General features: G+C 29.6%; 1 protein-coding gene across 1 annotated transcript; it reads right to left on the minus strand.

Moving 5' to 3' along the window:
- Positions 1-9,762: 9,762 nt before the first annotated feature.
- On the minus strand, positions 9,763-10,329 carry LOC112289308 (large ribosomal subunit protein eL38z/eL38y). The gene has a single exon (XM_024534433.3). It carries the CDS (start codon positions 10,199-10,201, stop codon positions 9,992-9,994), a length of 210 nt encoding a protein of 69 aa, XP_024390201.1. The 5' UTR covers positions 10,202-10,329; the 3' UTR covers positions 9,763-9,991.
- Between the last annotated feature and the right edge of the window lie 4,202 nt (positions 10,330-14,531).

Here is a 14,531-nt window from a genome sequence, read left to right on the forward strand (position 1 = left end):
TTACAACCAATAAGATCCATATTTTACGACAAGGTAATCGATCAATAACGTTGTATGCTTTACAATTTTGATAACTTGCAACTGATATCAAGTGGGATGATGCTGCACTCATTAGCCAATTTTTCTATAGATTACAATATGAGGTAAAAAAATTAATGCTCAACATACTTGATCCTCAAACATTGAGTCAAGCAATTGACGTTGCTATAAAGTGTGACAATCACCTTTTTGAATTCGGATTTGAGAACCGTGCAAGTAAACCTCAACGTTATTATAAATCAATGGCAACACCAACACCTCTTCAATACATACATTTGAAAGTAGAAGATATGCAAATTGATGCAGTACGTTTCAAACCTCTTATTGAGCAAGAAAAGACTCGTCGTCATCAAGAAGAATTATATTTATATTATGAAGAACCAAAATACACTGCTCAATATTGTTCAAAGAAACGATACAACTACAAAATGAAGAGTATGGCTATCAAAGAAGAAAATATGTCGAAAAACAAGTTTGTCTAGCTACAATAGGGACCATGCGGTTGGAACTTTGCACAACATCTAGTAAAGATCTTATTCTTTCCTCAGAGCTCTCTCCTTATTTTACATTAAATGTTATTTTAGGACCTAAATATTATAAAGCCTCTGCCTTATTAGATTCAAGAACCACGGCGTGTTTCTTAGATGAAGAATTTACTAAAAGACATAGCATATCTTTAATAAAGAAAACTAAACTTGTTCATGTAGAAGTCATCGATGGTTGCCCATTATTTTTTGGAGATATTACTCACAAAACTCTTCCTATAGAAGTAATAATCAATGTTCATAATAGCTTTGTAGTATTTAATATCATTAGATCTCTCTCTAATCTAGTCATTTTAGTTTTATCGTGCTTAGAAAAATACAACCCTCAAATAGATTGGATTTTCCAAACTCTTACTTTCTCTAAAAGTATAACTAACAGTGTAGTTAATCAAGTAGAGAGTCATAAGTCCAATTCAATTAAACCTGTATTTATAGGTACAAAAGCTTTCTTACATACTGCTATAAAAGAATCACCATATATTATTTATGCCATACTTGTTTCTACTGGTGGAGAGACTTCAAGTGGCATTTCAAGCCAATATCAAGAATTTCAAGATGTATTCGAAAAAAAAAATACGGATACACTCCCAAAACATCCTTTCTATGATTGTTCACTTGACCTTTAAGAAAGAGCATAACCACCATTCAAAGCAATCTACAGTTTATCACAAAATGAGTTGACTGAATTTGAGGAGTATATTGAAGAAAATCTAGCCAAGAATTTCATACGCCATTCTAAATCTCCGGCAGGAGCTCCAATTCTATTTGTGAAGAAAAAAGATGGATCATTACGGATGTGTGTTGATTATCGAGGACTCAACAAGATTACCATCAAGAACAAGTATCCACTACCTTTAATATCTCGACTTCTTGATGAGCTGAATCAAGCTAAGATCTATATAAAAATAGATCTCTAGGGAGCATACAATTTAGTATGTATCAAAGAAGGAGATGAATGAAAGACTGCATTTCGAACTAGATATGGACATTTTGAATACAATATCATGCCTTTTTGACTTACAAACACACCCGCAGCTTTTCAACATCTAATGAATGATGTTTTTCGAGAATTTTTGGATAATTTTATGGTCTGTTATCTAGATGACATCTTGATCTATTCTAAGAATCCAAAAGAACATGAACTTCATATTTGTTGTGTGTTACAAATTTAAGAGATGCGAGACTCTATGCCAAGATAGAATAGTATGTATTCTACACTACTCAAGTTAATTTCTTAGGTTACATCATTTCAAATGATAGACTTATGATGGATCCTAAGAAAGTTCAAACTATTATATATTGAAAGATCCCAAAAATGGTAAGAGATGTCCAATGCTTTTTGGAATTTGCCAACTACTATCGGATCTTCATCAAAGACTTCTCTCGAGTTGCAACTCTACTTACACGTTTGACTTGTAAAGACAAACTCCAATGGAATCAAAAAGCGAAAGTTGGTTTTGAATCTTTGAAGTTAATGTTTATTTCTGCATCAATCTTGTATCGTGTTCATTTTTCCAAAGCATTCTTAATGGAAACAGAGGCATCAGACTTTGCTTTGGGTGCGGTTTTGTCTCAAATGGGAACACATGAAAAACTTCATCCAATAGCCTTTCATTTGAAAAAATTCTTAGCAGTAGAAATCAATTATGAGATCTATGACAAAAAACTTCTTGCAATTGAGGATTCTTTTCAAGAATAGAGTCAATATCTAGAAGGCACTTCCAGTCCAGTCACCATGTATATGGATCACAAAAACCTTGAGTATTTCATGACAATATGTGTATTAAATCATCATCAAGCTCGTTTGAGTATGTCTTTATCAAGATTTGAGTTCATCATAACTTATCGGCCAAGAAAATAACAAGGTTTGTCCAATGCCTTGTCTAGACATTCTTATCTTGCACCAAAAGAGAGAGATGCAGCTTTTGAGTAACAAAGAATGATTCTCTTGAAGTCGGAGTAATTTCATCTTCGAGTAATAAAATCAACATTAACTGTTGATTTAATTTTTCTTAAATAAGTCCAGTTAAGTATGTCTTTAGACCCTCTTGTTCATGATATCAAGAATAATTCTTCTAAATCTCATGATTCCTCTAAATTCGAGTTCAAGAACAACCTATTCTATTTCGTAAGATGCCTATATGTTCTAAAAGGAGAAGCACGTTTACGTATTCTTCAAGCTCATCATGACTTTCTAACAGCAGGACATTTTGGATACAATGAGACTTTGGAGCTGATATCTAGGAATTTTTGGTGGCCTCAAATATGGAAGGCAGTCAAAGTTTTTGTACAATCATGTGATGTTTGCTCAAAATCAAAAACTCCTCGTCATCGACCTTTTCGACTTCTTCAAGCATTATCCATTTCAGAACAACCATGGTCTTTTGTTTCTATGGAATTCATCACAGATCTTCCAATCTCAGGTTCTTATGACTCTATATTCGTGATAGTAGATCATTGTAACAAGATGGCACATTTTGTACCATGTACAAAATCTATCACAAGTGAAGAAACAGCTAAGCTCTTTCTTATCAATATCTATCACTATCATGGATTATTTAAGGTTATTATATCAGATAAGGAAACTCAATTTGTATTAAGATTTTGGCGGACTCTTTTCAAGATTCTAAAAGTAGATATAAAACTAACTTCAGTATTCCATCTTCAAACTGATGGACAAATGGAGTGTATTAATCAAGTTTTGGAGCAATATTTAAGATGTACTATTAACTACCAATAAGATGATTGGACAACTCTTTTGCCATTCGTAGAATTTTCTTACAATAACTTGGTACATTCTTCTACAAAACAAACACCTTTTTTTGCTAATTATGGTTATCATCCACGACTTGATATTTTTGACTTCTCAAAAGTTGATAATCCTATTGCGAAAGATTTGGCAATTCATTTGTCAGAGCTACATACAACGATGAAGGCATAGTTAAAAGAAGCTCAAGAACAACAAAAAATCAATGCGGATGTCTATCGAAAGGAACAACCACCATTCCACTTAGGTGATAAGGTATGGCTACTTTCTTGCAATATCAAGACCACTCATCCTTGTGACAAGTTGGACTATTAAAGGCTAGGACCATTTTCTATTTCTACACAAATCAATCTAGTCGCATATCGTTTACATCTATCGAAGTCAATGAAAATCCATCCAGTATTCCATGTGTCTCTTCTTGAACCATACAAGATAGTGGACATACCAAGAAGACGACAAGATCCACCTCCTTCTATAGAAGTGGATAATAATGAAGATTTTGAAGTAGAAGAAGTCTTAGATTCAAGGCGGCGCCAAAATAAATTAGAATATCTTGTCCATTGGCATGGATATAATATTAATGAATGCATATGAAAGCCAATAAAGAATCTTGCAAATGCAGTAAAGGTGATGGAGGTTTTTCATTAATGACATCCATCAAAATCAAGATGAAAACCTTGTTTATAAAAGAAACAATGTCTAGGCAAGATAACATTCTACTTTCAATCTTTGCTTGAAGGTTCTTTGTAATTGTGATGCTCAAGAGATAGAGAACCAATAACCAGCAGATTCAACTCAAGAGCCTTCATTTGTTGATCTGTTGGACGAGACATTACAATTGTCAAAACCTTCAAGACGATGCAATCGAGATGAAGATCTTCAAGAATGACATGTTCTTCCTCGAATAGATGGCGAGATATAATATATTTGATATCACGACTTGGGAAGGAACTCTCGATGTTTGGTGATTTTACTAGAAATAGGAACAACTCTTGATGGTGTTCCAAATGTTCTATTCAAAGGAAGTTATGAAGGCCTCAACAATGATCAAATAACTAGATGGTCTTCATGCCTTGGTATGGAACACTACCGATGGTTGAGAGGCCCTATCAATCATCTTCGAAGAGAACAAAGATCAGAGTATGTGGCAAATAGAATTCATCGCATCATAGATTTCTTCAACATATAATGACCGCTCCTCGTGGAACTCGTCCCTAGAAGGAGGGGTAATATCATGGACATACTCATGTAAGCCAGTAATTATATATATAAATAGATAGAAGTACATAAACGTAAGTTAATTCTATAGTATTTGATATGGAAGCTTCTTAGAAGCTTTATAGATGCTACTTTGACTTTACAGGTGTCTTTAATTGACTTTTTGGATTAGAAACGTAGTCAACAAGTTGGCCATGTGCCACACATGTTGTTAGCTTGAAGACCAAACTAACTATATAGCCTACATATAGAAAAACTTATCTTGTAAGTCAAGGCATGTGTCCTACAAAGTCAACACTTATTGGAGGTCCTATAGAATGTCGCCTTGTAGCCCCTAGTTAGATAATATATATAGAGACAAGAATGAAGCTTTTTTCACTCTTGTCAACTTCTTTCTTGCTTCCAGTCTAGTTTCAAGGGTCTCTAGTTTTCTTGTCTTCTAGCAATAGCCATTCTAGTTTCTCTTTCAATATACATACTTGTTTATTTATACTTTGTTACTTTTCTTTGAGTTAAGGCTCACTTATCTGAATTGTTTTTTCACCAAGTTCTTGTCCTTGACATTTGGCCATAAGATTTTTGAGAATGAAGAAGAGCAAATGTGATGTTGTCTTGAAGAGAGCTAGGAATGGGTGTCATAGTTGTTCAAGGAATTATCAAGGATATAAGAATCTGACAAAGAAATATGGCAAGATTTAAGACAAAAAATGACATTGATAGCAAAAGTGGTTCCAAAGATTCTTATTTATACTATAATAAAAATTACAAAAATCTATGGTATATTCTATGGAAGTTTTTAAAAGTCTAAAGAGGCTTTTTAGAAGCCTATGGAACTTTCTAAAAGATTGTGAAAGATTCTACAAGTATCTAGTAGGTTCTAAAAATTTGCAAAAGATTTTAGAAGGTCTTAAAATGTGGTAATTTAGAATATGTCCATGCTAAGAATTGTAATTAAGAATGGTACTTTTATAGCTACTAGTAAGCATTAATGATGTCATTAGATTAGTAATAATATTGTCATAGTAAATTTGATGATGATAGAATGCCATAATATTGAGTAATTGATAGAATCCAAAAATTAGACACTACACTCAAAATATTATTACAATATCACTTCAAATTAGATTGGTCATAGCTTTGCAATTACATAATGGATTCTTTTCAACCTGGATTCATTTAGTAGCTGTAAAGGAATACTTTATTTGCTATATAAACCATGTGTCATTATTTACTACAATTAATCTGTAATATACCATTCTTTCCTAAATATGTCAACATTGAAACAGTTTTTTGAGTCACTGTATACTATCTAATTAAGAGCTATTTGGCAATATTCTATAAGACCTCTAATACATGTTGACTTTGCTAGATACATGTCTTAACTTGCAACACAAGTTTTCTATATGTGCACCACATAATTAGATTATTTCATAAGCTACCAACATTTGTGACACATGGATAACTTGTTGACCAAGTTTTTAACCTATCAATCAATTATAAATACATATAAAGTCAAAATCGCATCTATGAAGTTTTTAAAAAGCTTTTCTAAAAGATATCATAAAATAAATTTATTTTTATCTATTTCTATCTAATCATATAGATAATTAATAGAATAAATATGTATGTCCATAATAGTAAAAGATATGATGGAAATAAAAATATTTAATATTTATATTATTTTTTTAATTAAAAAAAGAATTTTATCCACTTTATATTGTCTTAATTAAAGCAATTCAAAATAAAGTAGAAATATGAATAATATAGACATCTTTAGAAAAGATTTAAGAATAGTTTGTAATAAAAATTATCTTAAGAATCTAAGAATTGATACTCAAAGAATACTGATTGTGAACTAGAGTTGAAATCACATTCTAAGATACAAAAGTGTTTATCTATAGAAATTTATAGATTCTTTGGCAAATTAAAGAGAAATGTTGAAAGAAAACCAAAATTAAGATCTCAGAATATTGATTTGAAGTAATTTGAATCTATAATGACTTTAAAAAGATTTTAATGTCACAGTTGTTTTGGGATGACTTTGGGATTTTGAAAAATTTAAAGAGTTTATACTTTAAAAAAAATTATATAAATAGAAGATGATTTATAGGTGGATTTATTTTTATTATATGATTATAATTATAATAAATCTATACTATAAGTTTGAGTGCAACCAAATGGTTTTTTTGAAGGTTATTAAAATATAATAGTTTTAGAATCTTAAAAATTAGAGTTGAAAAGATTAGTGAAGATTTGCAGTTTTTTGCTATTAAAACTGTGATAAATTTATGCATACTAATTAAAAAATTGATTTCTAATAATTATACAAAATTTGAGAGCTAAAAAATAATGAAAGCACAAGATATTGGCACTAAAAGATTGACATCAAGGTTAGAGAAGAAAGCCAATTGACATCCAAGTTGATTATGGGATTTATCTTTGATTTGGTAATTACAATCTTTTTTAAATTTTTTGTATTTGTTTTTACTCAGTAATTAAAAGTATAAACTCTTTAATAGTAGTCAAAATCAATAGTTTAATTATTAATTATTCAAGTTTTAATCTATTATAGGATTGATTAAAGGTTTGTTTAGATTTTAGAATTTAGGATTTGATTAGGATTTTATTTTGATTTGAGTAGAATTTGATTTTTATTTGATTAAAATTGGATTAGAATTTGGTTTGGGATTTAAGATTTTATTAAGATATAATTATGATTTATTTGGAATTTCATTAGGATTTCATAAGGATTTGATTGGAATTTATTTAAAATTTATTTAAGATTTTTTAAAGATTTTTTAATATTTTTTAATATTTTATGATTTTTTATGTTTCTTTTATGATTTTTTTATTTTTCGATATAATTTCTTTAAGTTTTTTTTAGATTTTATTAAGGTTAAATTAAGATTATTATTGTTTAATTTATGTTTATTTAAGATTTTATTAGAGCTATTAAGACCTTATTGTTGCAATTCTAATTTACCTTCCATAGCTAAGTGTTAGGTGCATTCTCAAGTAAGACTTCATATAATATGATAAAGTCTCCAACTTGCAATATATGTATCTAACTTATAAGATAAATTTCAACATGTGTACCACATAGCCAACTTGTACCACAAATCACCAATATGTGCAACACATAGCAAACTTGTTGGCCCAATTTTCAACATATCAAATTTTTTAATTTATAAAACTTTCTATAATAGAATCATTAATCAAAAAAATTATTTGGATATATATATGAATATATCATTTAAATATAATTTTTATTTTAAAATATATATATAATTTAGATTAATTGTTGAATATTTTATACTGTTATATATTAAAGACAATTACCTCATTTTTTTAGCCAATCTAATATGATAGAGTATAATGGGGTATTTTAACTCTTATTCTTTATATTTTATTAGATAATTGCAACTTTACTAGATAATTGAGTAACTGTATATACAATACTAGGATTAATTTTTAAGTCTTGTATTGCACCATTGTAACTAAAGACAACTAAACTAAAGACAAAGTATAGTTTAATTTAAGAACTTGGTTAGTTAAAAACAATAGAAATTTATATAAAAATAGTGAAAATAATAATAACGAAGAAAAAACACCTAATAAGAATATATAAATAATAACCATATAGAATAATTTCTATATTATTCTATTTATGTATATTATTATTATAACCTAGAAATATTCTATATTATTTTCTATTACTATTGTATGGTTAATATTCCATAAATATAGAAATTATTCTATATTATTCTATATAATTTCTATATCATTCTATTATATAAATGGTTTTTTATATGATTATAAGAATATATAAATAATAACCATATAGAATAATTACTATAAAAAAGAATTATTTTGATGAAATAGTTTTTAAATTTGATAATGTCAACATGTACTATCTTTTACCAAAACAATAAATGATTATCAATCTTCTTTTTTTTTTGTACCTAAAACAAATTATTTAAATATGAATAACACATACAAAACCAAACCATGATAAAATATATCATTTGCAAATTTCCATTATTGTAAAATACATACATACATACATGTACATCTTCCTTTTCTCCAAAATGTGGTAGGAGGCTTCAAATTGAGCTTTAAGAATTACTCAAAGAGCACACGAGTAGCAGGGACAGTCATAAACAATATCTCCGTCTTTTATGCGGAGTTAGTTTAAGAAGTCATTGCCCAACCCTCGTCGTTCTTGTTGTTGTTGATTTGCTATTTCTTTTTCTTTTTCCTATCGTTTTCAGTCAGATTATACATTTCGACGAAAGGATTTGGATTTCCTCAATCAATGGAGGCGAGTTTTGGGATTCACGTAGTGAAATATTATCTATCAAAGTAAGAAGTACCCTTGCGATAGAAAACAGATTTTTCTTAAGGAATTCTAACTGAGTTCCCTCAAATGTCACTTTTATTGATTCCACGTGAAATCGATCTTGAAGACATCCTTTATACTGGTAAGTTCATACCCTACTTTGTAAACTAGTGGTACACGAAAGATTATTGGCGTTGCGATTTGTTGATGATAAGGTATCACGAGAGTCGCGCGATGTAGCACATTTGGGTATCAAAATTTGCATTTAGAGTTACACTAACTGCAGTACTGCACTCTATGACTGAGTGGGTCTCGTGAGTTGTTCCGCTTCAGTTTACTCTGCTAAAGCAAGCAGGTTTGTCAAATGCTTTCGTTATGACGGCGGCGGTATTCCTGACCCACTCAGTCATAGAGTGGAACGCTCCCCATTCAACAATCATATAGATCGTCATTGAAGCAGATAAAACAACAGAAACGCACAAGTGAAGCAACTCTGGTCCCCGCACTCTTGAAGTAAACTATCGATCAATGAAGGAATTACTTAAGTTTTGGCAATGTATGAATGAGACTGCAGCAGGGATTCCCAACTAATGTTCCCTCTCCGAACATGCGTAGCACACTTTCCCAAGCCTTTCGATGTTCCTGGAGTGACTACACCCCATTCAATAAACAGCCAAACAAAACTACAATGTGCATAATACTCGAAGCCACATGGTTGCATCCTCTACCAAACCAGAATCTTACTAATCAGATTCAGAAAATGGAGGTAGGTTTATGGAGGTTCTCTTCAAAAAGACTTAAGCACAGTGATCACCATTTCACACAAAATACTATTCGTGCAGGGCATGCAGAGGTAACCCTAAAATCTCAAATGACATTCAAATAAATCTCCCAAGTACAGTAAGTTAAAAGAGGTAGAGGGATAAAGAAAAAGGGATATCCCTCTTGCTCCGAAACTGTATTCCATTCTGCATTCCGAATCTTAATTCGCTATCCATGCCTACTCGACATCAAGACGGCGAGCACTAAACAATTCCCAGCGCCAGTGCCATCCTGGAAGCATCAACAGAGAAAATCATCGCTCTACAAGTCGTGAACAGTGAGACCAGGGGGCAGGGACTGCTTCAGCTTGTCAGCCTTGTCGGAGTCGAAGACGCATAGGGTGTAGAGGTACTTCGAGCACCTCACCTTGAACTTGACGACATCCTTGGAGCGCTTGATCTTGACGCTGCGGGCGTCCTTGCGCCGGGCCGTGAGAAGAAAGTCCTTGATCTCACTGATCTGCTTCGCCATGCTGGCTGACGAATCTTCACACTGCCCTACAAGGAGGTGAGAGAAATTGGCGATGGCGGCCCTGCAACCAGCAACAAAGACGATTCCAAGACCAACAGAAAGACTTAGGGTCGGCTCAGCCGTGCGCCTTAACTCCCCCGACCCCTAAGTCCGGTTCCCAATTCTTTGTTCCCATGCTTCGTTCCCTTCGTTCACTTCCAGCCTGTCCCGGTTTTCGAATTTTTTAGGGGCGCTCGTTGTTTGTTGTTCGTCGTGACGTGGCATACACGTCGGATTCGGTGCCGCTCTCCCGCCACATTTCAACCTTTTATTTATCCTCGGCAACCATGTATTTGCAAAATGTAGTTGTTGTTATTCCCATGAAATTGTACACGTTTTAATTTCTGGAGGAGTTGTTTGTGTTGGAAAAAAACAAAAAAAGCATATTAATGGATTTTTTTTTTTTAATACTTCTCTGGTGCTTCAATAGTTAAGCTTATGGATCATGGTGCTTGTGCTTATCAGTGACTTTTGTTGGAGACATGATTTTATTATTCTTTAAAACTCATTTACACAGCAGTAACTGTCAATCTAATAGCGATACAAGGAACATGATGAATGGTTGGTATGTATATATATATATATATTTAAATAAGAAACACTGTAAACATATGGAGTGGGGTTACAGCTTTATTTTGTTAAAAGTAGTGAATGTTAAACATGTTTTATTTGTTTAGCAATTTACTCATATTCAAGTTGCATTAATTAGAGAAATATTTTACATGACCATATTTGTAACCATACCAGTAAACAGCTTTTTCATAAATTAGAAGATTTTTCTCTTCTTCTTTTCAATTGTAGACTACAATGATTGGGGCAATGTTGCTAATAAATTTTACTTCTGTGCATCAAAATTTTATTGAGACAATAAATATTGTGGTAAAATTATAGTGTTTTATTTTTTGTTTCTAAAAGAATGATTTTGAAAAAAATATATATATCTTTAAATAATATATATTTTGAGCTAAACTAATTTGGTTAAATATACATAAAATATGTTACAATAATAATAATAATAATAATAATAATTTTTTAAAATCATTTGATTATACAAGAATGTTGTTAAGCAATTATAAGATGTGCATACTTTGTATGTTTATATACTTCTAAATATTTCAATGTGAATTTGAATTGCTCATAAAAAAAATGTATAATTAACTTTTATGATTATATCGTATCTCATAAAATTTAAATTATAAAATTAAATTATTTTTTATTTTTGTGCCCAAAAACACAATTTAACTCTAAAAATTGAACAATTTTTTATCTCTAGTTCAACTCTTGTTTATCCCTAGTTGAATTCTACTTTATCTTATCTTAGTGTTGTGTCCTTAGTTTAATTCAAATTTATTTTAATGTTATTTTGTTATCATGGTGATATGTTCTTAGTTTACCTTAGTTTGTCTAGTTTATCTTATTGTTCTTTCATTTATCTTGGTGATATATCCTTAGTGATATTCCAAGCAATCAATGAGAGGCCTTTTTCATGTCTCTTTTGTTTTAATCATTTGTTTGTGTAAAGTTCAAAAGGACCAAAACAAGCTTTCTTATTATATTGATAAGTTATTTATTCTAGTTGTATATACAGTGTTGTTTCAATTTGCTTGCAAATCATAGTATTTGCTTATTTGAGATTAGAAAATGTTATTTAACATCAATTTAGTCTTAATTTACAATAGATGCTTTTGTAAGTGTATAATCCTAAAAGACAATGATTTTAATAGTTTGTTTTTGCAAAGGGTCATGTTTTAGAATAATCACCTACTAAATTATTATTATTTATTTTTTACTTCACATGCAATTAATTCATTTAATACTTGCAACATAGCCTATTATTATTAATGTTGTTGTTTTTTGGACCATTGAGTGATATATTATGGACATTATTTTATCAATGTTGCATATCATTAATATATACAAATTAATTAATATCACCTTATGATGCTAAATACAACTGTTTTATATGTACACAAACATCTAATATTTTTCAAACATATCTTTAATCAATATATTTTTAATCCACTTTTTATATATTTTATATATAGTATTAATTCTATATTGTGCAAATTTTTCAAATTTAAATGCTCTTTTGTAATTAAATGAAATAAATATTTCTTAATATATTATCTATAGGAAGGTTTTTCCCAATATATTAAACTTCATTACATATCAATGTTTGTCTTGCACATTTAATTACATGCTATTTTTATATGTGGATGTATTCAAGTTGGTTCATAAATTATTGTAATTTTTTGCAATTATTTCACTATTCTATTAACAAAATTTTATACCTCCTTTGATTTGTTATGTTTAATACACATGAAAGTTTCTATTACCCTTTTGTATATCACAGAGCTCTTTTTGAAAGAATTTTTTATATTTCAAAAGAAAAAGAAAAGTATAAATAAATAATTAATAAATACATCTTGATTTTTTACAATATTATATTAAAACAAATTAGTGTGTAGGCTAATAATGTTACATGAAAAGAACACATGTATTTCTGAATATTTTATTTATGTTTTGAATTAGCATTTAAGCCACTGTAAAAATTTATGATTTTTCCTTTGAAAATTTATAATTTTAGAATTATATATATATATATATATATATATATATATATATATATATTATAAAATTTTGATAGATAAATTAATAAAAATAATAATATGATACAGTTGTTTTCATAACATTTATGTAATGAAAATTATTCATTATGTAAAAATGTTAAAAAAATTTACAAGAGTACATAATTTTATCAAACTACGTTTATCTTTTTTCTTTATTTCTTTTTTCCAAACAATCAATTAAATATTATTGAAAATTTTAGTAGACATTAAAATATTAAAAATTTGGCAAATTAAGATTTTTATTTTTAATAATCTAGTTTGAATATGAATCGAAAAACATTTTTATTTTTAATAATAAAATTGATTTCAGTGCTATCTTTCAAAAAAAATTGGTCTTTTTAATATCTAAGTAAGTTTTTGTAATTATATTATGTATGCAAAAATTTCATAAAAATATATAATTTACTACTGAGTCATTTGTAACATTCTTATTCTGCAAATAAATTTTTATTGTACATTTAAATACACGGCTCTGAAAAAAAAAATCATCCTAATATGTAAAGAGCCTATACAAAATTAACAGATATTAAAGTGTCCATTGTTAACATTTCTTTTGTAATATTAATAACAGGATGAGATACCATCCAATTTTTTTAGTATTTTCATGCCTATATCAGTTAAATTAAATATTTAACAATTCTACAAAAATTACCGTTATTTTTTCATCTCTAGTAGCTAACTAAAAATTACTCTTGATATTTCATGAATAAATAATGTATAAATTTAGATTAAATATTAAATTTTAAAATAAAAAATCAATTTTATTACAAATATATTCTTTTTGTTATGATGTTTTTTTAATGGCACATTTTTTTTATATATAAATAATTAAGTAAAAAAATTCATTGATTTTCATAGCTATGCATATATAATAAAAAATTAATAACATATTTTGAATATTATAAAGTAGTAGTCTAAAAAATAAAATCTAACTTTGCAACATAGACAGAGTTTTTGCAAATTTTGATATGAACCATTTCAGCATCCATTCAACAAAGAAGGTGCTCTATTGCTACCTTGCAAGTATGCATTATGCTATCAGATATATTTACACAAATAAATAGGCCAATCTGCAAATTATAAAGGATATTCAACTGTATATCAACTACTTGCTTCAACACATTATAATGAATTTTTGCAGCATGGCAAATTAAAATCAGGTGAAGCTAGTCATTAAATAAAATTTGCCATATGAAATGCCACATGCTCCATTATGGAAGTATGGAGCATAAAATAGGAAATAAAGGAAAAGAAAAAATAAATGAAAAAAAGAAAAAGAAAAATATATTGTTAAATACAACAAGCTTCACGATTACAAAACCTCTGACATCCACCTGGCATCAAAATCTACGCAGTCGCAGCACCGCAACATCTACAGAATACATCCTCCAGAACTGAACATAACAATTTCTGGCTGGGACAATTTCTCACCAAGCTTCGACGCAGCTTCTTTCTTAGAATACCAATTTTCTTGTGCACCACGCCTTCACAAGAGCTGCCCGTAAAATAAAATAAAATACAAAACTAAATCTACGTGTCATGTCCAAGTCATCAAAACGTCCACCTCAGCGAATTATTCACGTCCAGGTAAATCCACGTCACTGAATGGCGTTCGGGGCGGCGCGGAGGACACTGAGCAGCGTGTTGGCCACTCGAGGGCG

This window comes from Physcomitrium patens, chromosome 12 (assembly GCF_059467195.1).
Source record: "Physcomitrium patens ecotype Gransden chromosome 12, ASM5946719v1, whole genome shotgun sequence".
NCBI lineage: Eukaryota > Viridiplantae > Streptophyta > Bryopsida > Funariales > Funariaceae > Physcomitrium > Physcomitrium patens.

What these genes read in the sequence shown, in the direction of transcription:
- LOC112289308 (XM_024534433.3), bottom strand. Translation starts at nt 10,201, where the DNA reads ATGGCGAAGCAGATCAGTGAGATCAAGGACTTTCTTCTCACGGCCCGG.